The following is a 26271-nucleotide window of genomic DNA, read 5'->3' on the forward strand; positions in this document are numbered from 1 at the left end:
AGTACCGCAAGGGGGAGCGGTAGTACCGTGCCAGCGGTTCTACCGCCCTCCGCTTCAGTGCGTTTGGGCTGTCCAGGTTTGTGCTGCTCGGGCGGTAGTATCGGGGGGCCCTGCGGTAGTACCGGGGCCCTGGCGCGGTAGTACTGCGCTGCGCAGGCTGGGTTGGTGGATAACGGTTGGATTTGTCCCACCACTATATAAGGGGTGTCTTCTTCTCCGAGTTGACTACCTCTTTCAACCCTAAGCTCCATTGTTGCTCCAAGCTCCATTTTCACCCGATCTCTCTCCCTAGCCAATCAAACTTGTTGATTTTCTAGGGAGTGGTTGAGAAGGCCCCGATCTACACTTCCACCAAGAGAAATTTGATTCCCCCCACTAATCCCTTGCGGATCTTATTACTCTTGGGTGTTTGAGCACCCTAGACGGTTGAGGTCACCGCGGAGCCATAGTCCATTGTGGTGAAGCTTCGTGGTGTCGTTGGGAGCCTCCAATTAAATTGTGGAGATTGTCCCAACCTTGTTTGTAAAGGTCCGGTCGCCGCCTCCAAGGGCACCAATAGTGGAATCACGGCATCTCGCATTGTGTGAGGACGTGAGAAGAATACGGTGGCCCTAGTGGCTTCTTGGGGAGCATTGTGCCTCCACACCGCTCCAACGAAGACGTACTTCCCCTCAAAAGGAAGGAACTTCGGTAACACATCCTCGTCTTCACCGGCTCCACTCTTGGTTATCTCGTGCCTTTACTTGTGCAAACTTATTTGTGTTATATCCCTTGTTTGCTTGTGTGATTGTTGTTGTTGCATCATATAGGTTGCTCACCTAGTTGCATATCTAGACAACCTACTTTAATGCAAAGTTTAATTTGGTAAAGAAAAGCTAAAAATTATTAGTTGCCTATTCACCCCCCCCCCTCTAATCAACTATATCGATCCTTTTAAAAAGCCTCTCCAACGGTTAAATTGTCATAACTTTATGAGAAGATGATCTTCCCGTAAACCTGCGGGAAGTAAAGACCAATTTTACAAGATCCTATAAAGTTATGGTCACTTTACACATACCATTGAATAGGTTATTTTACCTCAACTTTTCATAAACCAAGATTATTTTGGAGATGCTCTAAGTCGACATGGACTGTCTCGTGGGCTGCAGTACTTCATGTTATAGTGGTGAATGCTCAGTTTTATCAACTAAATTGAACTCTTTATTTTTATCTTACGTAATATTAATCTCATTTGCGCTGCCGTGTGTTAACTGATGTCCTATGGTTTCAGTACCATGGGGACTGAGGCAAATATGCTTGGTTTCATCTAAAAAAAGTACACCTAAAAGCCTGTTCGGTTCCTCTCCGCTCCTCAACTGCACTCCCAAAGCGGACCAGGCTGCAGCTCATTTTCACAGCGGCTAAAACCGAGCTCCACTGCTCCACGGAGTCCAGCGGAGGTTCTTCTCTCCATCCCCCACTCAACCCGGCACTCTCAACACCACCATTGATCATCATCACCCCCATGATGTACAGTGGCACGAGGCAACACCACCAGCCATATGTAGTTCTACTACTACGTACTGTTCAATTTGGATATAATGCAACTAAAAAATGGATAAAATGACATCACCCTCAGTGGAGGGGGTGTAATACTTGGAGCCACTGTTAACTACTCCACTGAGGGTGAGTAAACAAAACAATCTGTACAAGACCTTTGCACAAACGGTTCTTGCAGGCAACTGTAAATCATCATATCACATGGGAGCTTCAACTGCATCATCAGGAAAAATGGTCCAGCCTTCTTAATCCCGGTCGCTGGACAATCCAATTGCTTGCCACCTCATGCACTGTTTTTCGTGGATAACAAGTTGACATTTGACACTTCAATTTTCTCGTAACACTGGCTTTGCGATTCAGCCGCCACCATTGTTCTCATGCCAAAGGATCGCTTTTCTTGTACACTCAACCTTCAACCGAGGAATTGATAGATCTGCAATATTAACACATCCGGCTAACTCCTATGATTGTTCTTCATGTGTCTGATGAGCATCTCAGTCCCAGGATGTCACGGATAAAGCAATCCAGAGATCATTAGATGTACCACATATATACATCCTATGTGTCTCAATCTGTTCATCTGTACATAACGGAGTTGGGCTCGAATAGTGACCGTTGCTTAGTTTCTCCAGAACTGAGAATACAATCTCTCTTTGTATTGGTTCATGTCCGTTCAAAAGATTTCCCATGCTCAAAACTTTCCTCCATGACTGATTAGCAGTAGGGGGGCGAAACAGGCTTGATACAGCCTCCCTTTCAAGCGTCCCCACCTTTTCCTTAGTAGTGAACTCCTAACATACGAGATTTGGAGGAAATCAGAAATATAACCAATAACCATGGTAATTCACAGAAAAGACAAGGCCAGGTACTGTAAATAACCCATTAACAAATTTCATATGGCTAGAGCAATCGCAGCCAGGCCCCAGCCCACTGCATCAATATATATAAGCATTTTAGTCCTCCAACTTTCTTTCTTGATATTCTAACAGGTGAAAGCTGTAGCTAACAAGGCATTTGGTTCCCGCAAAAAAAAGGCATTTGGTGTGCAGGATATATAGAGTATAAACTAGCAAACCCATAAGGGTTCCAATTTGATCAGGCATATGAACTGGACTGAATATGTGAAGCTCCTGATCTCCTATTCCTTCCCTCAAATCTATGAATGCTGATTTCGTCATTTGAGAGTCACTATGCAATGATAGCAAATGTCGAGAAGAATAGCACTTACCTTTTCATAACAAATACTTTCCAAGCTGGTTCCCATTTTTGGAAGATAGTAATTGAAGTAGTCGGTAAAAATTGATTGAGCCAGTCTTGGAGCATCTAGTTTTCGGTGGACCGAAGCAGCAAAAATCAGCAACTTCTCTATATGCTCGAAAACTTGACAAAGTCGCTTCAAATCTCCAGCCAAATCACTTGTGTCAGATTTCCCTGTTAAAATAACCACATAAGTATTCAAGCTGGCAAGAAGTCCCATTATCCCTGAGACCCACTGATAACTGAAGGTTGGCTAGCTTCCAACCTAATCAGTTAGATATTTTATCGGCTAGGGAACTGATAATCCTAGGCAGTTCCTTCATTTAGTAATAATGTCCTGTTTTTATTTGGACTGGTAATTTAGTTATCCAAATAAAATGACACGGGAGTAGAAAAGCTCAATAGATTCAAGTCAGAATAAGCCCTACTAATGTCAGGCCACCCAAATAAAAACAAAATGTAAGTCTACAGTTTATGTACAGTCGTACAACAAGTATTTACCTTGAAGAGATCTTAATGTTGACACCATTGTAGCATATAGTTGATCCATTTTAGTCTTCATTAATTTGAAGCCACCATATGTGGTCTTGTTTAGAATGTCAGCTGATGATTTGAAAGCAGTGCAGACCATTTGCTCAAGGAGCTGCTGTGGCCTCAAAGTTTCAAGGTAATGAACCACCTGCATATCACAAATATGCAAAGCTCTGTCAGAAACTTATAGCTAATTATCTGCAGTTACTTGTAATCACATGTAGCATTATTCCAGTTTAATTTCAAGTAATCCAAAACCAGTAAATTTCAAGATTCCATCTGGCATCTGAACATATGCAACTAATTTCATGATTCTTTATTGTTATATCCAGCATAGACTTTGAAACACAACTACAAGTAATTGTGTTGATCCTTCATAATTGAACACCCACTTTCTGCCATGAACCCCCCTGCTCTAACCTATTTATTAGGTCATGCAGGTGTATATGATGAAGTAATCATACGAACTTAGGATAACAAAGAGCAACCCACCTTTTCTCCTTCTCGAACAGAATCAAGCAGAGATTTCTGTTCAGAGACAGGCAAAGCTGGGGCATCATTCCAAATTTTGCGCCACATATTCCCATGTTCTGACATACGCTGAGAAAGCCTTCCTTTGGGTGGCCAGGTTGGATTACCATCACTTTTGTCCTCACTCACCCAGTCACCAGGTGAATGCCACCGAATAAAATCTTCAAAAGCAGCATCTGGGTTTGCGGCTTTAAAAGCAGACATATCTAAGCATGCAGTAGAGCTTAATTAGTAACAGGTGAAGAAATTCTGCAAGAGGAATCACACATCTTCCAAAAACAATGATCATTATTCGTACAGCACAGGAAGTAAGATAATATTCTTCAAGATAGAAGTAATAATTAGCTATGTCTACATGTACCATTTGAGGAAAGGGGGCATTTTAGATAAACCTTACCGGAAGATAATATATCCCTTTCCAGTTGACCAGATAAACCCTGCAATAGAATAGGAATGGTATGATACATCACACTAATTTTGAGGTAACTAATAAGTACTCCCTCCATCCCATAATATAAGACGTTATTACATCCAATATAATCACATATTGGATGTAATAACGTCTTATATTAGATGGAAATTCAACAAGAGTTGACTAGTAGTGCGGACAATAAAGGTAATCTAAGTTCAAGAACTTACAACAGCATTGCCAAAAGCTTCAGCTGCATGGAGCCTTTCTTCATGCATATCTTCTGTCATCAAAGGTGCATCCTAAGAAACTAGTGGAAAAATAAGGGGGCCGTATGCGCATCTTGATGTTAAATCTGAAGAAGAGTGGTGCTAAGCAGAACCTGAGTATATGGAGCATGCATTTCCTGAAATGTATTTATCAGCATCATTGAAGGGACAACGCCTGCTGATCCTTTACGTATTTTATCAGGTGCCTGTTCGTAAATAGAAATGTTAGCAACAAATCCTTTTTAACTTCAAATATATACCAAGGGCATGGATGCATATTACCATGCTATTTGAAGTCTTTTCTTTATGTGCATCATCAGTATCCTTCTTACGGTTCAATGATTTCTTCCGCTCAATGCATATCGCAAGCTTGCAGGGAGGCAAAATCATGTAAATATGCTGATCTCACGGAAACAGATTGTTTACAAACAAAAAAAGGACCAAGTGTAGCACGGACTCCAGTGTTACAGACTTACAGATCACAATAGAACCATGAAATACAAATACAGCACACTTTAACAAACATGGTTAGCTTTGTTAATTTGATATGAATATAACCCTGTTCATGGAATGCATGGATTTGTGCAATTGAGATTTTGGGAGAAATAAACCAACATTACTCGGTGGTTTATTGGCAGTTTGTCAGAAGGGAAAGAGGTGGCTAAAAGGATGGTGTATTAGTCCACTGTTCACAAACGGCAGTTTGCAAAGCAAGTGATGAAATTATGGGACTCCCTAGAGTTTGTATTACTAATCAGAGTAACCAGACAAATAAATATTCCATGTATAACATAAACTCCCACACGATTTCACATAATACCAGTGGACACTGGAAAACATAAGAATGTAACATTTGCTCGGAGACAAAACCTGCTAATTCTCGTATGAGACAAGATGTCATTGAGTAAGAGCTTCAAGGAAATTAGCACAAGTACCATTTGTAGTTTTTGGTGGATTACACAAGAAGAGAGGTCAATGCTAGAAGTGGTTTTCATCCTCGGTAGTCGTTCTGACTCCTCCCAGCACCAACGAATTTCGCGCACAAAATCAATCCATAAGACTGCTATTGCTGCCATAACAAAGTCAATCATTAATATAGTTCATGAAATTGAAACAAGGGCTTTATTGAAAATATTAAGCACAGAACACAAACCACGCATATTGCAGTTGCCAAACCACAATGCATGTAAACAGAACTGAGCAAAGAGAGAATCTGAAGGTGCTCCTTTCAAAGCGCGACCATACTTGTTTTCTGCTTCCACATAATTTGAGTTTCCAACCTCTGAGAAACACCAAAATGTAAGTTAACCAGTTTTTGTCTAAATGAATTAGAAGAAAAGGCTGCAGACATGATAGAAGTAATAAACTCTAGTTTGAGTTTATAGATCTGGCCGAGTGCAGCATTGTGGATTCCTTAAATCAAGATTATATACGACAGGAGATTTTCCTAAGTTTCCCAAAACGAATTATGCTCATTTATATTTTGGTTCATTAAATTAAAGAATCTGTAGACTGGAAAGGAGGGTGTATAAATACCATCATTGAAAAGATCTTTCATAACACGATCAATGACAGATGGTGGAGGCACAGCAACAGAAGATTTTGAATTGTCTTGGCCTGAATTATCTGCTTCCTAACATGACAAATTTAAAATCAGAAAAAAAACGCTACAAAAAGTAATTAGCATCACTTCAAAGGAATTCTGACATGCATGAAGTTCTTAACCTGCAACAAAATCTTCCAAAAATTGTGCCTCTGCTGACGATTCAAATGCATTTACTAGCAGATGTAGCTGGGATGCAAACCCAACAAACTTCCCAATAGAATCATCAACCCTAAAAATGAATGGAAATAAATAAAAGGAATACATTATGAGGTGGAACAATCCATGAAATATGAACAACAATATGATACTTATATCAAGATGATTTTACAAAAAAGGCTTACATGTATGGAGACACCACTGGTTGAAGAAGCCAACTATCAGCATCAAACGACGAAGCATTTTCCACCTCAGCCATCTCAAAGCTCTCTTCAAACATTTTCTCTCCCCAAATGGTTGTCAACTCAAAACCTAATATTTATTGCCAGCATGTGTTATTTATACATATCTTCTACTAAACCAAAACGTGAGATATACTAAAGTAAAATACAGTTGACAGAATACTTTGCACACATATCACTCAACTACTAGCAGGAAAGGAAAAAATTGTGGATATGTATGCTATTATAGTCCATGTCTTTGTGATAACTAAAACTTTTCTCATATCATATTATATGCACATTACTTCTTGTTCCATGGTTGCTTATGATGGTTGATATGATCCTTATAAATACATCCATGGTAAGGTTTGTAGTTCCCGTTATCTTTTCTTGAAAGTAGTTATTATTAACAACATTGCGGGTAAAAGATCTAAGGCTGCAGTTACCTTTAACAGGATCCTCGGCAGAGTACCACTCTGCCCAAGGGCAATCATCATCCCATTGTTTTCTGGGTTGGCTTGCAACTTCACTTTCTGGTATTGACTCGGTAGCTTCAGAATCCAAAGTCTCCTCATGATCATAATCATGTTCAGGAGTTCTGTAGGTAAGCTTCATCGAGAAGTTTACCTTTACCTTTGCTGGAAAATCTGTTGAGGATAGGACCTTCAAACAGAACAATGAAGGTTAGGTATGCAACAAGCAATCCAGGACAATTTTGTGACATTGAGGATTCATAGACAAACATAATTACTGCACAACAGCAACTGTAGTATTTTTAAAATACAAATACTATATACCTAAATAGTTGATCCTGACTAACTCAATTATCCTAACACGCAATTATGCCAACTCACCATGCCACCATGCATGCATGCTCCACTTAATTTAATACTCTCAACATGCAACTATGGCAACTCATCATGCCACTATGCATGGGAAAAGACCCACTTTAACATGCACCATGCATGCTACTCATATTCAATAAATAGTTTACAACTATATAATAATCAAATATAATAAATTATATGCACTTTTGGTTTCAATTCTCATATTGCTAATTCAAATACTAAAGTTTCATACTGCCAACTCACAAAGAAATAAGTGCATCCAATTCCCGCAGCAACGCACGGGGTATCATATCTATTGTTAAGAGTAGATAATGGTTAGCTGGTGTTTTTCGTTTCCTTTACGTGTGTCAACAGTTGTCAGTTGCATGCAACATTGTTTTAGAAAGGCTGTATACTTCTGATGCAGATTTCAAAAGCTTTAGCACATTATGTGATCATGTCTGTGCAAAGTTGCAACAAAAACTCAACGTAAAATACATATGAACATGTTGTGGAAAAAGTCAAAAACACAGGGAAGCATGTGTGTAACTTGCTTCCAAGCTACTACTCAACTCAGTAATGATAAACTTAGTTGAGGAACAGACTAATTCCGGCTGCGATCCGGTAAGGTCTTATGAAAGAATAATAGTAACAAACTGAAAAGAAGACTCACAAACTTTGACAGGAATAGCTCATGTAAACCCTCCAGATGCATGAGTCGTATTGGGACCTGGCTACCAATTCGATCAGCTTCAAATCTTCGAGTAAATACAGTTCCCATGTTTTGAATTCCTATATATGCTTTTCGTGAAGGGTCATGAACAGGTACAAATGCTGGCCAATTGCTAAAATTGAAATTTATGTTAGTAAAAGAAATGGCAGCGGCTATGCTAGTAACTAACAATGGCCTGGCAACACCCTCCACCACTGCAAAGACAGCATGTGCCAAATGCAATGTGAATGACTTGATATACCCTCGTATAGATTAAGTTTACTTGTTTCTGCAAGGTAAACTCACTAATCGGAAAGATATAACATGCGAGCAACAAAAGATAGTTGACAGCAAAAGAATAAAACTGAAGCAATTGCTTTGGGAACACAAAGAATAAACCATCACTGCTTATATTCATGTGCTAACCTACTAAACAGTAATACACTACTTTCTCTCCTGGCCATAAATCGAATAAACTATTTTTCTAACACATGATAAACCGAATAAACTATTCACTGCTAGCTTTCATAAATTAGTCAAAAGTCACTAACCTGCCACAATTAGACAATGCAATTGCTACAGAACTCAAAAGCTTAGTTGATTCAGGATCGTCAAGAACAACACCGCTGGCACTCAAGGGGGCAATTATCTGACAGCAATAAAAAAGTATAATTAGTTTATTTAGTATTTATGCAAACTAAACTACATGCATTAACTGGCCTCCACAATGCGGAAGAGCTTGACGGCTTGTTGCAACAATTTCAAAATGCGAGTGCTACTGCTGATGAACTTAAAATAGAATGATAGTTTCCAGATTTCTATGAGGAACTCGATGCAATTTCTTTACTCGGGAAAGTATCATGTCTGAACCAGGAAACTCGCAAGGTAATTTGATATAATACAAATAAGTACAATGTGAACAGCAATTAATTAATATATCAACAAAGTATCATGGTGGTGGTCAGTATCCATGTATCTGTATGGTATGCAACAAGAGAGTCAAACTGTACCAGAAACTCATCTACTCCAAAGGATAGTTGTGTACTATGTGTATCATCATCCCAGTACGAATATTTGCCTACAGAAAGGTATTTGTAACTGAGTACAAAAATATTCAACAAAAATGTTGTTTTAGAAATAACAGCATAACCTGTTAAGGAGAGTAAGCACGTAAATTTCTCTCACCTTTTGCAGATTTCCTAAAATGATACTCCATACAGTAGACTCTTTTCCCATGCTTCAGTTCACGCTTGACCATGTACAAGTTTTCAAAGGAAGGCACAGTCTCTGCACCTTTTTGCTACAGGAATGCATATAGTTAACAAATCAAAGATACATATACATCACACGGAGCATCAAATAGGGTCCAGGAAGGAGCAATACCATCAAGATCTTTGGGCCATCTGCTAGCCATTGACGACAAATTGCCTCTATCTCGGATATAAACCTAGATGGTTAAGAAACTCATAAGTACGATCATACTTAATTGGCTTTTTGCAGATAACTGCAAATGAGCTAACTAATAATGGGAAGCGCTGAGTACCTCTCCCAAGATGAAGCAATGGTGAAATCATCAAATCGCCCGAGCTGCACGAATGCACAAAGTATGATAAATCAGGAGACAATTAACCACTCAGACATATATTCAACTGAAGCAGAATGCCGACTTCCAAGATCTAGGAAACTGATCTAGTAAACTACAGATAGAAGGCCTAAAATGAAAACATCACATTGAGAAAACAAGATCCTACAAACCAGATACATGCTCCCAAATGGGTGTGACCAACAGTACCAAGCAAAGCACAAAAGGTACGGTTATTCATTAGTTACTAGTTAGCACATTGGCGTGCACAATATGTCAATGATCCCAGCAAACTGCATACTCCTGCAGGAGTACACTCCCATAGGCGACAAATCTGCCAACAATTAGTTGTGGTCTCAGTGTGACGGGCCAATACATCCAATCACCAAACCCTTTACAGCCTTCTAGCAACCGCATCACATTAGCGTCTGATGAAACATCCAACTATCTGACCGACTGACCCTTGGTCTGACGGACCAAGTATTATGAACATACAAGTCACGAGCCTAACAAACAAGTAACAACCGCATCAGTCACATTACCGTGACCTCGTTGTCACGCAACGACAGCAGCACCAGCACGTCTGGCACACAAAATTGGACCCCCAGCTGGAAAGCGCGGCAGCGGATAGGAATCACAGCCGAGAGAGAGCAGCAGCAGCCATCAGAAGCGTGCGTACCTCTTCCTCGGCCTCCTCCTCCTCCTCCTCCTCCTCCTCGTCCTCTCCGATCCGGCGGTGCTTGGCGTGCTTGGAGGAGGTGGAAGCCATGGCAGCGTCGGCGTCGGCGTCGGCGATCCCCTCCCTCGGCGAGGCGGAGGAGGGGGTGGGCGGCGGGGCGGGGTCGCGAGGAAGTTTCCCTGTCTGCCTCGTTGGATCAGTGGGGGGAAGGCGAAGTGGAGGAGGAGGAGGGAGGTAGGGTGATGTGCCCATGCCGCGTCGGCCGAAGATTTCGCGAACTTGGTACTGGTGCGCTGGCCGCACGACAGCTCTGGAGCTATGGGGCACCCAGGGAGAGAACGTGTCCACGGTGCACCAAGACTGTGTCTAGCTAGCTCCTTTTGTTTCGAGTTGAAGCTAGCTCGTTTCTTTTTTCTTTTTAGACAATGAAGCTTAGCTCGTGTGTACTGTCAGTGGACCGGGTATTGGGCCTTGGTTGAGGGCTTGGCGTATTGGGCCTTGGTTTTTTCTTATCTCTATTTTTAATCTATTTTTAATGGACGAGTTGGTTGAATAGTCCCATCACTTTCGTCTGGTCTTTTTTCGTCTGATTTTTTTCGTCTCCCCTCCGACCACCCCATCGGTTTATTTTTTTCCCTATTTCCTTCTAAACAAACACTTTCCTACCGTAGAAAAAAGCCACATATCTAACTTTACTAACTTACCCAAAACAACCGATCCATCTCATCAATGCAATTTGCTTTAGGAAACATTATAATGGATGTGAAGGAAACAAATAATGGACTAACCAAATCAACGGATCCATCCCATCAATGCAATTTGATTTAGGAAACATATAATGAATTTTAAGGAAACAAATAACAAACTTTAAGGAAAAATCCAATTAACTAATCTCTACTCCTTCTACTCCTAAAGTGGGCGTTTCGTTTCTTTCGTCGTCCTCGATAAATCACCTTAAACATATCCTATTGCCCACGTTACATCAATGATCTGTCAACCAAATCAACGACCGAGATCAAATGTTCTGCCAAGGCATTCCTCACGGCCGCTGCAGGGCGCTGTCGGGCATGCTCGGCCTGCGTCGGTGGAGTCGGGGTCGCTCCCCTCCCTCGAGCAGCGTCGACGGCAGCGGGCTGGGCCTGCGTTGGCGGTGCCGGCATTTCTCTCCTCCGACGAGCGGTGGCGGCGGCGGCACGGGACGCAGTGGGCCTGACCTGCGTCGGCGACAATGGGGGACCCTCTCCTCCGTCGAGCGGCGGCGGCGGCGCGGGACGTAGTGGGCCCGGCCTGCATCGGCGGTGGCGGCGGCGGGATCCATCTCCTCCCTCAAGCAGCGGCGGCTTGGGACACGGTGGGCTTGGCCGCAAAGATGGATTTCTCTGGGGCATTCGATTACTGGCCTCTGTTCCTCGACTCGCGTCAGGGACGCATATGCCCATCCGGTCGTTCCTCCTCATGGTCAGCGACGCAGATGCGGCCGCTGTCGTTCCTCGCACAGCCGAAGGTACGGAACTCCTCTACGCGACGGTGAGACACACGATGTAGCCTTCTGCGCTCGAGCACCATGGCACCACGCCATGTGAACGTCCCAGGGAGGCATACTGGTAGGGGTTGCACCATGTAGCGTGTGGATGCCCACCAAATGTTCGATGTGTTCCCCTAATTGATCTCTCTATATAGCTAGCCCTCTGTATTTCAGTCTCTCCCTGCTCTGCATGCCTTGCGTCGTCCATATATGATCTTATTTTGTTTCAGTTTTTTTGCTAGATTTAACACTGTCATTTGTTTAAAACTTTAAATGTTATCCAGGTTGAACCATTGAAAGGGAGCACATAAAGCTGTAGAGGCACAACTCCAAAGGAAACAGCACGGTGATGTTTTTCTATATGTTCAGTGTGTCTATAAACCAACATGCTGACTGCTAAAGTTCTTGCGGGCGTGATTGCTTTAATTTTAGAAGGCACTGATGTAACACAGGAAATAGTTACTACTGAAGAAATCATTTTTGCAACACTCAATCTTGAGTCTGCACTTGCTAATCGAGATGCACCCAAAACAATGTACTCCTGATTGTTTGCTTGGTAACATCCTCTCGTAGAAAACTTAAATTAGATTCTTTTTACTTCCTAATCTTTACATTTTGCATTTTAATTATTATCCTATATGCACAGGATCTTAGACAAATATTATTAATGTCTACATTGGAAAGGATCCAAACTCTAAACAAGTGATTGGTGAATAATTTTTTATCTAGGTTCAGAAGTTGATAATCCGCTACAGTTCTTTCATTTTGCAGGCAACCTCGGGTATGATGAAACGGCTTTCTTTTGCTTCCGCCGTCACATTGCTGAATACGACTTTGAATCTCAGCTGCACTTGACTGCACCTTCTATCTTGATCCACTTGACAACTTATAATTTGCACAAGCATTCCCCTGCATAGTTTGTCCTTGGTCTGAAAGAACAATTCCTGATGATATATTCCAAATCAGGTTGTTGCCTGGATCCTATGAACAATATGTACAGTCACGCTGTCGTTATCCGTTTACCATCATGTAAGTTTTCACTACAGTTTGTTTCGGTTCCATTTCAGAATCCCCAAATCATTCAGGAGTGCGCGACGCACAAGGCTGTAATGTTTCCGCACTTGCATCCATAGAAGGGTGTTGGTAAATTCTGTTTTCGATGGATTTTGAAGGGAACTTCTGTTTTTATCGAGGATGAGACAATACTAAGAGACTAACAAGAACACAGTTAATTACTGGATCATCCATGTTCCCTAGCCGTGAATAGAACCTGCTGTGGTAACTTTCTTGTGGCTCTTGAAATAATTCCAGTGAAACTAAATCATTCAGTCATGCCTTCACTTAAGTAAACAATGGCTCTGGGTACTGGGATCTCTCATCTTGGTTATTTTTATATATTGCATTGCAAAACCAGAAGCTCAAGCTAGGCTAGGCTCACAGAATAATGATGATGATTACTTAGCTAAAATCCTAAGATCTAGAACTCCCTACCCATTTGCTCTAGCTGGCAGCAAGAATAATGAACAGAAAGCACCGTGCCCGGTTGCGTCGTGAATATGCCTAATCAAGTTCCATATGGATAGAATTTCATTGTGTTTGCCTTGTGAAATGGATGCAGATGTGGTCATTGAAGTTTGATCTGGTCGCGGACAGATGCGTCGAGCTGCATATTTAACCAGGTATATTTAATCATTTCACAGTTATTTAACCAGTGCTAATACAAATAAAAAGATGTGGCAACATTTCAACCAGATACTTCATGGATTTGTTTTCGACCAGAAGTGGGTTTGGATTAATAGTTGATATATTGCTATTATTAGGAGCACTCATATTTCAGAATTTTGGTTAAATTGGTTGTGTATTGTATAGCTGATATTGATATGTTGCACAATATTCAAGCCCATTGATATATTGCAGCCATATATTTCCTATTTCTTGGTGAATTGGGATTGCAATTGATATCCCAGTCGTAAGAGTTCGAGTGCGAGTCCATCGTGATATGCACTTCCATCCCTATTTTCTATTTTTTGGTGAGTATATATTCTTGATTTCAGTTTTTGTAATGGTTATTTAAGTGGATATGATAAATCGATAATTACGAAGAATGGGAATGCGATGGGCAAGAAAAATATACGAGAAGAATCAAGAAAAATTCTGTATTTGAAATGGAACAGAACTATACATATTGCAATCCAGACATACTATGCAATCAAACTGGTAGAATCCATGTGCCCTGTTGTGATTTCAGATACTTTCAAGTTTCAGCATTTTTCTGGTGATTTTGATCTCTTGTCCAATGTTTATATGTCTGCAAAGCTTCAGTATAAGTGGCTAATGACCATATCCAAGGTGGCATTCAATGAATGACAACACCAGACCGGGAAGTTCATGGTGCATTTCTACGATGCATTTTTCTTCTTCTCTGGAAGCTTGTTTTAAGTTCGTTGTTTGATTAGCTGATTATAAGAAACAGTTTATGCCACCTGAAATATCAAAATGCATGCCGATTCATTCCTATTTGATAAATTTATAATGGTTTGTATGCTAAATATCATTTTTATGTGACATAATGAATGGACATGCTAACTGGTAATTATGGGAACGTCATGCTAATTTTTTTTCTATGTGATATGATGAATGGACATGCTAACAGGTAATTATGGGAACACCATGACATGTATGGTGGCAGGGAAGGATAAATTCAAAGCTTGCAAACTGAATGCCTGGATGAGAGTGCGGAGGATCGATGACTCTACATTGCGTAAATTGTTTTGTATCCACGGTAGTAGAGAAGGATTGATTCCTTGCCCTTAATGCATGGATGAGCGAGTTAGGAGGAAAAAACATTGTACATTCGTAATTTGTTGTGTATCTGAGTCCTCAACTTTATATGACTATTCTATTGTATTTTCGTTGGTAATTTTGTTGTCACCACACATGTCTTATTTTCCTCTTTACATTTTTCTATAATATATATAATCTTTACATTTTTACTGCATACGATATGGTAAACAAGTATTGTGGCCGTTTATATGATATCGGAATGCGGATTTTTGAGAGCTCATCTATGCTGCGTTTGATCCTGATCGGGTATACCCGATATAAGCATCTCAAGTTAAATGTGTATTTTATTGTATGACCAAAGGATAAATCTTATGCTTTAGGCAAGTTTGTGAAGTATTAGATCCCATCAAGATTTAAACTCGAAGAGTGCTTGGATGTACTCCAAAATCATTGCACATCCATGATTGTAGATATATGTTGTGAGCTTTAGGAATTCAAAATTTGTATACTAATGAGACATGCATTGCACGTACACACTTACTTGAGAAGAAGTAACTCACCTGTTCAAGAACAACTGTCGATCATGATCTTATAAGCCTTTCTACTGAACTGTCGTTTTGCGAGTGCATATATATGATTTACATATAGATCAACCTTCATTGATTAACGTGACATATGTACTAATAAATGTAATGTATTTACATCGCCATGCCAACCAGCAGGAGCCGAGGCAGCGATAAGGCGGTGCATCTAGACCTGGAGGTTGCCCCATGGGCCCGTCGCCATTGGTTGAGGTGAAGCAGGTGAATAAGAAGGGGGTGGCAACGAAGGTGGCGGAGTGGCAGATGGCAGAGGTGGAGATCAGCAATTAATTCAAGAGGGAGGTGGTTGTCGTCAACGGCTCAAGAGGGAGAGCAGGTGGACATGGCCTATTCCTTGCTCAACAAGATTGATGTGATTAAAATGAGCAAAAAATATCTCTGTTTTATTTTCATTTTTTGCATTTTATTTTCTACTGAAAATTCACCGAGCAATTACACTTGATTTGAACATGATTTGTATCTTCTTATGTCTGCGTGTATCATAATTTCTTGGAACTGGAGAATAACATGAAGCTTTAAAACATTTTCAACATAGAAAAAGAGTTAGCCTCACAGATTAACACAGTTACTAAATTGCAAAATAATTTTTTTACAAGAATTAGCATGGTTCAGAGACTGAGTAGATCTTTGATTGCTGATGCAATCGGTCAGTGTGATGATTATCTAGCAAACCATTTCTATCCCCCAAATAAAATAAAATTGGAGTTCCTCAGCCATACATTCTTGCTTTGATAAAAGGCTTAAAAGAAACTAATTCACTATGGAATATGACTTGCTTTGAGCTTGGAGGAGTGCCTGCAATCTAAGCATCGTATTTCCTTTACATTCCTGATTCTTCCATTGACTGTGTAGAAAGGGAGACGTGTCTATATCCCAATATCCATATCATTTTTCGGAAACTAAGAGATGCTTGTTTAGAGCCATAGACGACCATGTCCGGGTGAAAACTAAGAGATGCAGTTTTAAAGAATCTAAATATTTTATCAATTTTTTTGTATGTTCATACTTTTTCCGGGGGATGGTCCGCCATAATGGTTCTGTACTAATTAAGTTACGACTTCTGAACTTTGATGCAATTTTTGGCATATGCACATTTTGGCACGATGATGGGATGATGGATCGATGGTGTCATTGTCAGCAACTCAAGCCCAAGACCAAGCATGGATGTCACTGCATATTGCTACAATTTACAGAAAATGTGGGATGCTTCAAATGGGAAATGGTATGTGGTGGGTATGGTTTAATATGAACAATATGTCATGTTTCCTGCATAGAATATTTTACTCATGTTACTATCGTTTATCTATGCCTTGCATTGGCTGGTTATGCAGTATCATGCTTATGTGAGCCAAGTCAGCCAACATTTCTGTTTAGATCGGAACATGGCGAATTGGCAACCAATGCATCATATATTTTGCCCATTCACGAACCCGGTAAATATTTTGACAATTTAAGACTACAATACATATGTATTTCACTATAGTAAGCTACAGTTTTGTATGATGTTTCATTTTCACCAAAATTTACATCATTCCAAGAGGAGATAATTTGTAATGACTTTCCAACAACTGAGAAACACACTATTCCTACAATCTGTACCACGCTATTACTAAGATAAATTCTATATTGCGGTTTGGAGGGAGTGGTTATAGGCGCATTTGGCTGCATCGACGATGCAGACGACCAAGTCTAGGGCATGCGCGCAACACCCTCTTGTACATGGCCAACTGATGGACGACAATGGGGGTTGACACATGCTATGTATGTGAACACTTGTTGTTCGTCTTCATCCCCTCGCACTCGCCCATGGAGCAGAGGGCGGCCGCCGGCGCCGGCACTCATCTGGCCGACTTCGACCATCCCCTGAGACGTTGCGGCCACCGGCGAGCTTGGGAGAGAGCGCCGCCTCCGTCCCGTCTGGACACAGATGCCGAGGAGGGTAGAAGTGGCGGCGGCTTCGGTGACCGCGGAGGAGGCCGTCGGCCATGGTGGTGGACAGCAATTTGGTCGCTCCCGAGATGAACTAGAGAGGGGAAGAGCTTCGCCGAGGTCTCAGGGATCCAATGTCCATCCATCCATCTTGTTCCTTATTTAACATGAACAAATGGAGGTGGGGTGGGGGGTGTAGGGAGGGGGAACAACATGAAGATGGGTGGCACTATACATTTTTCTAGCAGTAACATTTGGCCAGCTTCTTATGATGTGTATGAATAGTTGATTTGTTCATTTTGATTTATAACCTTGTTGATGTTCACCTCTACCAGATTTCCATAATGGAACATCGCCCGGTGTATTTGAAGGTTGGCAGTTTAGATGGGCCAACCAATGAGTGAGCTTATGTCAAAATAAGCATAACATCTGTTTGATTCTTCTAGGGGTCACAACATGGTAAAAGATGCCCAGGCACACATCATTTTAGGGGTCATGTCATGCTTGATGTGTGAGAATTCAAACTTGTATGGCTTTCATGTATAAATGCATTATTCATAATGAAAATAATACCATATGTGTTTAAAAATTATGTCATAATTCTGGAAAAAATTGGCATACTCTACCAGATAAATAAGTGATAATGGTAAAAAAAAACTTTCTTTGGGAAGTCTCATGTCTAGAAGATTGAAACATTGAGATATTATAAAGTGTGCATTAGTACTCCCTATGGAGAACCAGCCGGCTAGGGAATGAGAATAGCGACACGAGCTCTAGATTTCTATGATGTGTTTGTATTTGAATTAAGAAAAAGGCAAATTATAAAAATTGTTCTATGTCTTGATAAAAGTTTAAAGAAATATGGATAATAGTGTATGCACACCATCAATACACACATGCACTCACACATGGATGGGACCGCCACTATTCTAATCATTCAACTACTGGTTGGTTTCAATAACATTTCTTAGGCGGTGCACATGCCATTTTGTCTCCTTTGCCATGGACCATGAATTGGCTGAACTCAAGGCTTGTTGACGCGGTGCTCAGCTTGCTCGTGAATTTGACGCGGCAAAGCTTATCTTGGAGATAGACTCAAAAACACTGGCACATTAAGAAGCTAAAAAATTGATAGATAAATCTATGGCCTATTGTTGAGGAGGTAAAGGAGTTAATGCGACTAAGGGAGGAGTTTAGGGTGGCATGGGTGAGATACTCGACTAATGGATCTTCTCACTGGCTAGCGAAGGAGGGTTGCACGAATAAGTTATGTAAAACAGAACCCATTACAAAAAAACATTTTTATTTGAGTTGTCAATAAAAGCATCTATAGTCAGATCTAGCAAATCCGCCCCACTGAACGTCCACGAATGCGCCCGGTCAGTGTCTATTTTTGAGCCTCTATTTGTCCGTCCATGCATACATACTCCTCATTTGTCCCTCATATGTCTGGTGACTTGCATGTGATTGGTGGAGATGAAAAAAGAGAGAAAGAACAGAAAGAAAAGGTTATCCGGGGTGGGTCGCGTCCTACGTGGCAGATTGACCCGATGCATCCGCGAGCCCTAATATTCTCCCCATATTTGGTGTCAATATGGGAGTTTGCGGACAACCATGAGTTATAAGGATGATATGAGGGGTCCGGTTGGGTCACCCTTTCCCTCTCTCCTGTTCGGTCACTGACCGGGCGAGTGCGCCGTGAACGTTTGAGTAGGATTTGAGGGGACCATAGCTGTATATGCTCTAATATTATTGTGTTTGATAGTATGATGTGTTAGCTGATTGTCAAAAAAATGTGTCTTAGCTTAGATGACATTGTTTTTGGTTATCATAACTAAGTGAGTAGCATCTTAATGTTTTCAAAAGCCCGTGGCAACGCACGGACGTTCTACTAGTGTTGTATAATGTTGTAATGTGTGTTCCAGTGGCTCGACTGTTGACTCATTACAACATAAGAACACACTCGCTCATTGCAAAAAAAAATCTTAATCCAAATCTAAACAATACTTTTTGACTTTGACAGCAGAGGTGGATCATGTGAGGTTTTCATGGGTGCTATGGCACCTCTTAAGAAATACAAAATAGTTCATGCCTATATTAAACACTATGCTTCTAAAATATGAAGCATGTTTTATTCCTGTTTGTTGGAGTTGTGATGATAATTGGACTAAATTGTACTATTTGTAGTGTAATTTTTACTAAATTTTCAGCATGCGTATTGAATTTATGTTGTCATGAATTGTACATATAAATTGTGGCACCCCGGTTCTCAAGTCCTATAGATCCGTCGTTGTTTGGTAGACCCAACCGACCCCGATGACAGTTAAAACTTGCCAGACTGAGTAGACACCACTATCAACTTTTCACTTCCATTTGGAAGGTAGGGCATCTTCAACGCTATCCCCAAACGGACGTCCACAAATGTCTGTGGAAACATCTTGACATGTCCCTCAAATATATGCCCCCTCTTTTTTTTCTATACTCCAAATATTTAAAATAATCAAAGATAAGTAAAACAATGCATCAATAATTCAAAGATAAATGTTCCAATGTAAAAACACAATTCAAACATAAAGTTATAAAAAATATTTCAAAATTAAATTCAATTTATTCAGACATGCTCTAGTTGTCCACATGAATCACCCACAAATGCTCCATCAGATCATTACGAAGCTTTATATGATTCCCTCGATTATGAAACTGATGACGCATTTAGAGAAAATTGTCAAGACGTCGTTGCATTCTGCTCTAGAAGTTGGACGTGATCACCCATCTGTTCGAAATCGAAAACTTGTCGAACTGCCTCGCCCTCATCCTCCACAATCATGTTGTCCATAATCACACAAACTTTCATGACCTCCCACAATGTCTTTGGATCTCATTGTTTAGCAGGTCCGTGAACAACTGCAAAATGGGCTTGGAGCATTCCAAATATCCTCTCCACATCCTTTCTAGCACCTTTTGTCTTGTAACAAAGTGAGATTTTTTTTGTTACCTAGTGGATTGGAGATGGTCTTGACAAAGGTCGCCCACGGAGGATAGACATCATCACAAATATAAGGGTTGCGGGGTCTGTTCGGGCGGGATTTTCTGCGCTGACCCGCATTTTGGCGGTTATTTTGTGGGTCGAAGCTTTTTGCGGGGTCTGCTAGAGATGCTCTTATAAGGGTAGCTCTACCACATGTGAAAGTGCGTTATATCGACTAGAGGGGGTGAATAGGCGATTTTTACAAATTCGCCACTGAGGAATTTCAGGGTGAGGAAATTCCTAAGTCACAAACGACTAGCAGCGAAATAAGTACTCAGATGCAAGCATAACAGAACAGTAGCACAGTCATCATGATGAAATGAGAACAAGCACAGAGTACAAGAAGCGTAAACACAGGATATGCAAGCTGAAGACAAACTAACTGAAGAAATAGGATCGAGGAAATTGAGAAAGTCTTCAGTCAAAGTCTTCAAACGGTAATGATCAAGTGCAACAACACAGAAATGAGGAAATGAAAGGGTTGAGGAAATAGAACCAGTAGCTCGGTGAAGACAGTGATTTGGTAGACCACTTCCAACTGCTGTGACAGTTGTACATCTGGTTGGAGCGGCTAGGTATTTAAACCTGAGGACACACAGTCCTCACCGTACTCTCCTTGAGCTAAGGTCACACAGACCTCGCCCAATCACTCGTGGTAAGTCTTCAGGTGACTTCAAACTCGGTCAGTCGGCGATCCACAATTTCCTCTTGGGTGCTCTAGACCATGACGCCTAACCGTCTGAAGGATGCACAGTCCTCAAAGGTAACAAGCGTCGGATCCACACAGGAACAATCTCTTAAGTGATGCTCAATCACTTTGGGTTTGTAGGTGTTTGGGTTTGGGTTTTCCTCACTTGATGATTTTCGCTCAAAGTCCTCGGAGGATGGGATGCTCCCAATGACAGGTGTCAGTTTCTCTCAAAGCAGCCAACCAGCTAGTGGTTGTAGGGGCGGCTATTTATAGCCTAGGGAGCAGCCTGACATGATAAGACATAAATGCCCTTCAATGATATGACCGTTAGGTGGGTAGATATTTTGGGACAGCTGGCGCATAGCATAGCAACGGTCGGAAATTTGAGCTCTCAAATTCCTCAGGGCTATCATGTTCCTCACTTATAGGCAATCCGCACTGGCGAATTCCTAACTCCTCAGTCAGAACGAATTCCTCAGAGACCATAAGATCTTCGTCTCTGTCACTGAAGAAATTGACTGAACTACATGAGATTTCCAATGGCTTCACTCGAAAGGATTGGTGGGTGCAGGATTTTGAGATGAGCATCACTTGGAAACATTTCCTTAGTTTTTCCTCGACCCCCTTTAATAGTACGGTGTTTCCTATGACTCAAGAAAGAGAAAAACGGAATTACGAAAACAAAAGTATTCACGCTTCATATTCCTCACATGAATATAGAGTCTTCACGGTCACACCAATTTTTTCACTTTCAAAGTCTTTAGAAAGCCAAAGTCTTCAGTTGAAGACATTTATTTTTAGGGGTCGACTTTCTCTGTAAATATCAAACTCCTCATAGACTTATAGACATGTGTACACTCACAAACGCATTAGTCCCTTAACCTATAAGTCTTCAATACACCAAAATCACTAAGGGGCACTAGATGCACTTACAATCTCCCCCTTTTTGGTGATTGATGACAATATAGGTTAAGTTTTCAACGGGGATAAACATATGAAGTGTACATACTGATATTGAGGAATTTGATTGCAAGATATAGAAGAACTCCCCCTGAAGATGTGCATATGTGAGGAATTTGCTTTTACGAAGCATTGCACATTGAAGAGTAGAATCATGGAGATCTCCCCCTATATCTTGTAATTCATACACGCATTTAACATATGATATGAAGAATTTGAAATGCATGATGAAATATGGTGACTGATGTAATTCAGCATGCGTGCATTAACATATATGAGGAAATAGCATGCAGAAGAACATAGCAAAAGTATCAGACCACCATCGGTTTTAAGTTTACAACTCGATCCAACAAAGACTTCAGAAGAACAAGAGTTGTAACTTAGCAAAAAAATGCTCATATATAAACCCGCTTGAAGACTAACTCATATTTCTCCCCCTTTGTCATCGAATGACCAAAAGGGACGGAAAAATGAGGACTAACGCCCCTGAAGAATATCATCAAGATGTCGATGGAGGAGCGCCAGCGTTGTTGGGGTCGGTTGTTGATGTAGGGCTTGCCGCAGTGTCGTCCAAGTCTTCATTTTCATCAGGCTCGTGCGATGAAGAATAAGAGCTGGCCACCAAGTGAGGAACTTTGACCTTCTTGAATTTCTTCGAAGGTGGCTGAGACCAGTCAAAGTCCTGCTTGAAGCCCATCTGCTTGAGATCTTCATCACCATAGAGGTGAGACAAGACAGCCCAGGTGTGATCAAAAACTTCATGCAGATAGTAATGGTTCTTCTTCACTGAATTCTGCGGGATAGTCATGTTCTAAAGAATTGAACCAAACTGTCTCTTGACCCATTTGTGATTGCGATCGACCTTCTGATGAAGACTGAGGAGAAGCTCACGACCAGTCATCACTCTTGGAACAGTGGCTTGAGGATTTGGTTTTGAAGCATTAGCGGCAGAGTCATGAGTGGCTGAGTCATCATTGGTGGAGTAGGATGCTGCTTTGCGAAACTGTCCATCCAATGGACGTGTGCCTTCATCAATAACAGTGGCCTTGCCCTTCTCATCAGCTGAGGAAATGGTCCATTTGAGAACTTCAATTGGGGGCAAGTAGCTGCCATGGTTAAGAGTATCAGCCTTGTAGTTGATTGAAGACCTTGATCTGATGAACCTCGTGATCCAAGGAGCGTAAGGCTTCAATTCAAACGGTGAAAGGGCGACATTGGCCATAGTCCTCATGAAGAAATCATGGTAGTTGATAGGAACTCCATGGATGATGTTGAATGGCAGATTCTTCATGATGCCAACAACCTCTTCTTCATTAGAGTTGTGGCCCTTGATTGGACTGAGGGTCTTGGTCAATATTCTGTATACAGTCCTTGGCACATAGAGCAATTCCTTCACGAGGAATTTGGTTCTTGGGGCTTGGCCGGGCTTCAGAGGCTTCATCAACACTTGCATGAAATGATCAGATAGCTCAGGTTCATGGTAGATGAGTCTTGCACCTTCAAGGGGAGGACTGACTGGTAGGGCATGAAGCAATTCAAAGGCCGGTGCTTTGTTTCTCAGTCATCCAGTCCAACACCAATGAATTCACATCTTCAGCGTTGCCTGTGATGTGCAACGTAGCGTAGAACTGAAGAATTAGCTCTTCATTCCAGTCACAGATGTCGGTGCAGAAATTGAGCAGCCCAGCGTCATGAAGAACACTGAGGACTGGGGTGAAGCGAGGCAGCTACTCCATATCCACATGAGGAATATGCTCATGATTAAAGATCTTGTCCTTATCAAATAGCAGTGAAGAGTAGAAATTCATTTGACTTGCGGTCCAGAAGCGCTTCTATCGAAGACGAGCAGAGTCATAGGGGTTGTAATCAGTGAAGAATACGTGCTCATGGAAGAAATCGTCAGCTTTGAACTTCTATTTCTTTGAGAAGGGATTCTTCGGCTTGGGCTGAGGAGTATTAGTCAGAATCTTCACAGCCTCTTGAATCACAGTCTCAGGAGCCATAGGCTGAGGAATTTCAGGTGCAATGTCATCGGTGGCAGCCTGGGTCTCCATTTCATCAACAACATTCACATCAGCACTAGTGGCTGGAACTTCTCCAGAAATGGCAAGCAGAGAAGCTTGAGGTTCTTCAGAGCCCGTGTGAATTTCTTCGGTCTGAACCGGGGACTGAGGAATTTGTTGCAGAGGAGTGAACAGTGGTGAATTGGGGTGATGACTTTCCCAGTAGTCATCATTCAGAATAGAAGTGGAACACCCAATATCCACGTCTTCATCTTCTTCATCAATTTCCTCAACGCCAGCCTCTTCAGCTGTGAACTGAAGCATAGGCGACGATACCAATGGAATCGAAGTGATATTGTCCACTTCAATTTCCTCATCCAACTGCTCTGATGAAGCAGCAGAAGGATCTTCTTCATCTAATCCACTTGGAATTTCATAATCCTCACCAAAGGGAACAATCTCCTTTGATGGTATGCTTGAAACAAGAACAAAATCTATAGGATTTTCACAAGAGCTCGTCAAAGTCTTCATTTTATTTGGTGTTGAAGACTCCGAGGCGGCAGATGCTTTCCTTTTCTTCACAGCTGCTCGCTCTGCAGCTTTGGTTTTCTTCGCTTCTGATGCAAAAGGAAGGATAGGATTGAGCGTTGGTGCAGGAGGAGCAGAGGAAATTGGAGCAGTTTCTTCAGGCACAACTGATGCAGTTGCCCTGGCATTGTCTTCAGGCTCAGCAGCAGATGCTTCAACTGGCCTGTCTTGATCTTCAGGCGCAACGCTAGTGGTTGGCCTTGCAATTTCATCAGAGGCTGGAATGTCATCATCAGCCCTGGCAGTTTTAGAATCATCAGCAGCCTGATTGTCATCAGCGGTGCTGGCATGTTCTTTAGTTGGTTGTGCAGAAGCATCAGCCTGAGGAGATTCACGTTGCGTTGGGGCTGCAACATTTGAGGTGAATCTTTCTGCCAACTTGACGAATCTGACCTTGGCTCCTAGCCAATCTGCACGGTAGGCGTCAAATTCATCTCTGAGGGTTTTGATCTCAGCTTGCATCCCCACAAGTTCATCAGTTGTCATTTTGACAACATTCTTCTTCAGAAAATGCTCCTTCTTGTACTGAGTCTTCTTCAGTTGCCTGGCCTTTTCAAATTTCCATTTTTCCTCGCCTATGAAGGTTGTCAACATGTGACTTTGGCCAGGTGTGAGCTTGAAGTCAGGCATAGGAGTGTTGGGGTCCTTGTGCCAGAGATCAATGAAATCTAGGACCAACTTGGGATCCAACAGAAGAGGCACATATGTGCCTTTGGCTCTAGTGGCCCGTTGCTGTCTGTCTCTGATGATATCAGCAAGTTCATCATCATCAGCTTCGTCTTCACTTGACGGTACGTGGAAGGCAACCTGCTTCTTGTGAGGACTTGGTCTAGTGCCTCTTCCAGCAGTAGCCTTGGTCTTCAGCAAAGTGGGGCCTGACTGAGGAGGAGCTAAAGAACTTGCAAATGCTCTTGGTTCTTTGGCAAGAGGCAAGATGCACAGGTGCTGAGGACTTTGCAGGAGCAGCTGAAGATTTTGCAACTGGAGGAACTGGAGCAACTTGAGGAATATGCCTTGAGGGTTTTGAAGAGCTTGGTTGTGAGGGCATTTCTGAGGAAGTTGGCTTGCGAGCTGGCTTCCTAGGCATAGCCTTCTTGGGATTGCTAGCAGAGGCCTCAGCGGCGGCAGCAGCAGAGTCTTCGTTGAATTTCCTCATTGCTTTCCTTAGCCAGTTTGGCCAGTTTTGCTTGCCGCTTGGCCCATTCATTAGGATAGTCAGTCCTCACCGCGTTTGAGGCTAGTGGGATCAGCTTCTTGGCCAGGTGCCAGTGGAGGTCTTGGGAAAGGATGGTGTACTGCGAATTTCTTCATATACTTAGGAGTGACATATCTGTACTCCCTACATTCCCGTGCCCATCTTCTTTCAATCCTCTGAATGCGCACCTTGCGCTCATTCTTCGTTTCCTTTCCATGGATTGCTTCATCAGGAGTGCAGTACCCTGCATAGATGTCATCAGGGATTTCAAAGTCAGTATTCACTTTCAGTTTCTTGCCTCCCTTCTGAGGTTTTTTGCCATCTGCCATTTTCTTCAGCTGAGGATTTTGAACAATTGAATTCTTTGAAGATGTATGCAATTTGTCTTCGAGGAACGCTGCAAATGAGTTAAGTTGATGAGAACCTAGTGATTCAGCAGCGGACATGTGTACCTGTGAACAGAGTATAGGGGCGAAGAATTTGGAGAGGTCATATGCATTCTCAGAAGTTTTTGCAAAATGAACTAGTTTGAGGAATTTGACCAGAGGTGTCTTGAGGAATTTCACTAAGCGTTCTTTGACTTAGGTTCCAGAGTTGTATAGATTGAAAAAGAGAAAAATTCACTGAAGGTCCTCATACTCGTCGCG

At 41.8% G+C, this 26271-nt stretch overlaps 1 protein-coding gene across 1 annotated transcript; it reads right to left on the reverse strand.

Moving 5' to 3' along the window:
- Positions 1-1486: 1486 nt before the first annotated feature.
- LOC109740767 (uncharacterized) lies at positions 1487-10813 on the reverse strand. Its single transcript, XM_020299816.4, has 21 exons — positions 10320-10813; positions 9602-9645; positions 9442-9505; positions 9244-9358; positions 9069-9136; positions 8610-8707; positions 8020-8191; positions 6966-7182; positions 6484-6610; positions 6262-6371; positions 6073-6162; positions 5690-5818; positions 5472-5605; positions 4819-4905; positions 4650-4742; positions 4498-4569; positions 4256-4295; positions 3820-4064; positions 3298-3475; positions 2768-2970; positions 1487-2330 (listed from the first exon to the last, which is right to left on the reverse strand). The coding sequence occupies exons 1-21, from the start codon at positions 10569-10571 to the stop codon at positions 2034-2036; spliced, it is 2835 nt and encodes a 944-aa protein (XP_020155405.3). The 5' UTR covers positions 10572-10813; the 3' UTR covers positions 1487-2033.
- Between the last annotated feature and the right edge of the window lie 15458 nt (positions 10814-26271).

This window comes from Aegilops tauschii, chromosome 4 (assembly GCF_002575655.3).
Source record: "Aegilops tauschii subsp. strangulata cultivar AL8/78 chromosome 4, Aet v6.0, whole genome shotgun sequence".
Lineage (NCBI taxonomy): Eukaryota > Viridiplantae > Streptophyta > Magnoliopsida > Poales > Poaceae > Aegilops > Aegilops tauschii.

Excerpts from the sequence above, each read along its gene's own strand:
- LOC109740767 (XM_020299816.4), bottom strand. The coding sequence starts at position 10,571 with ATGGGCACATCACCCTACCTCCCTCCTCCTCCTCCACTTCGCCTTCCC. Across the intron at positions 6,372-6,483 it reads CCAGTGGTGTCTCCATACAT|GGTTGATGATTCTATTGGGA; the intron begins GTAAGCCTTTTT and ends ATTCATTTTTAG. Across the intron at positions 4,065-4,255 it reads AAGGGATATATTATCTTCCG|ATATGTCTGCTTTTAAAGCC; the intron begins GTAAGGTTTATC and ends CTGCATGCTTAG.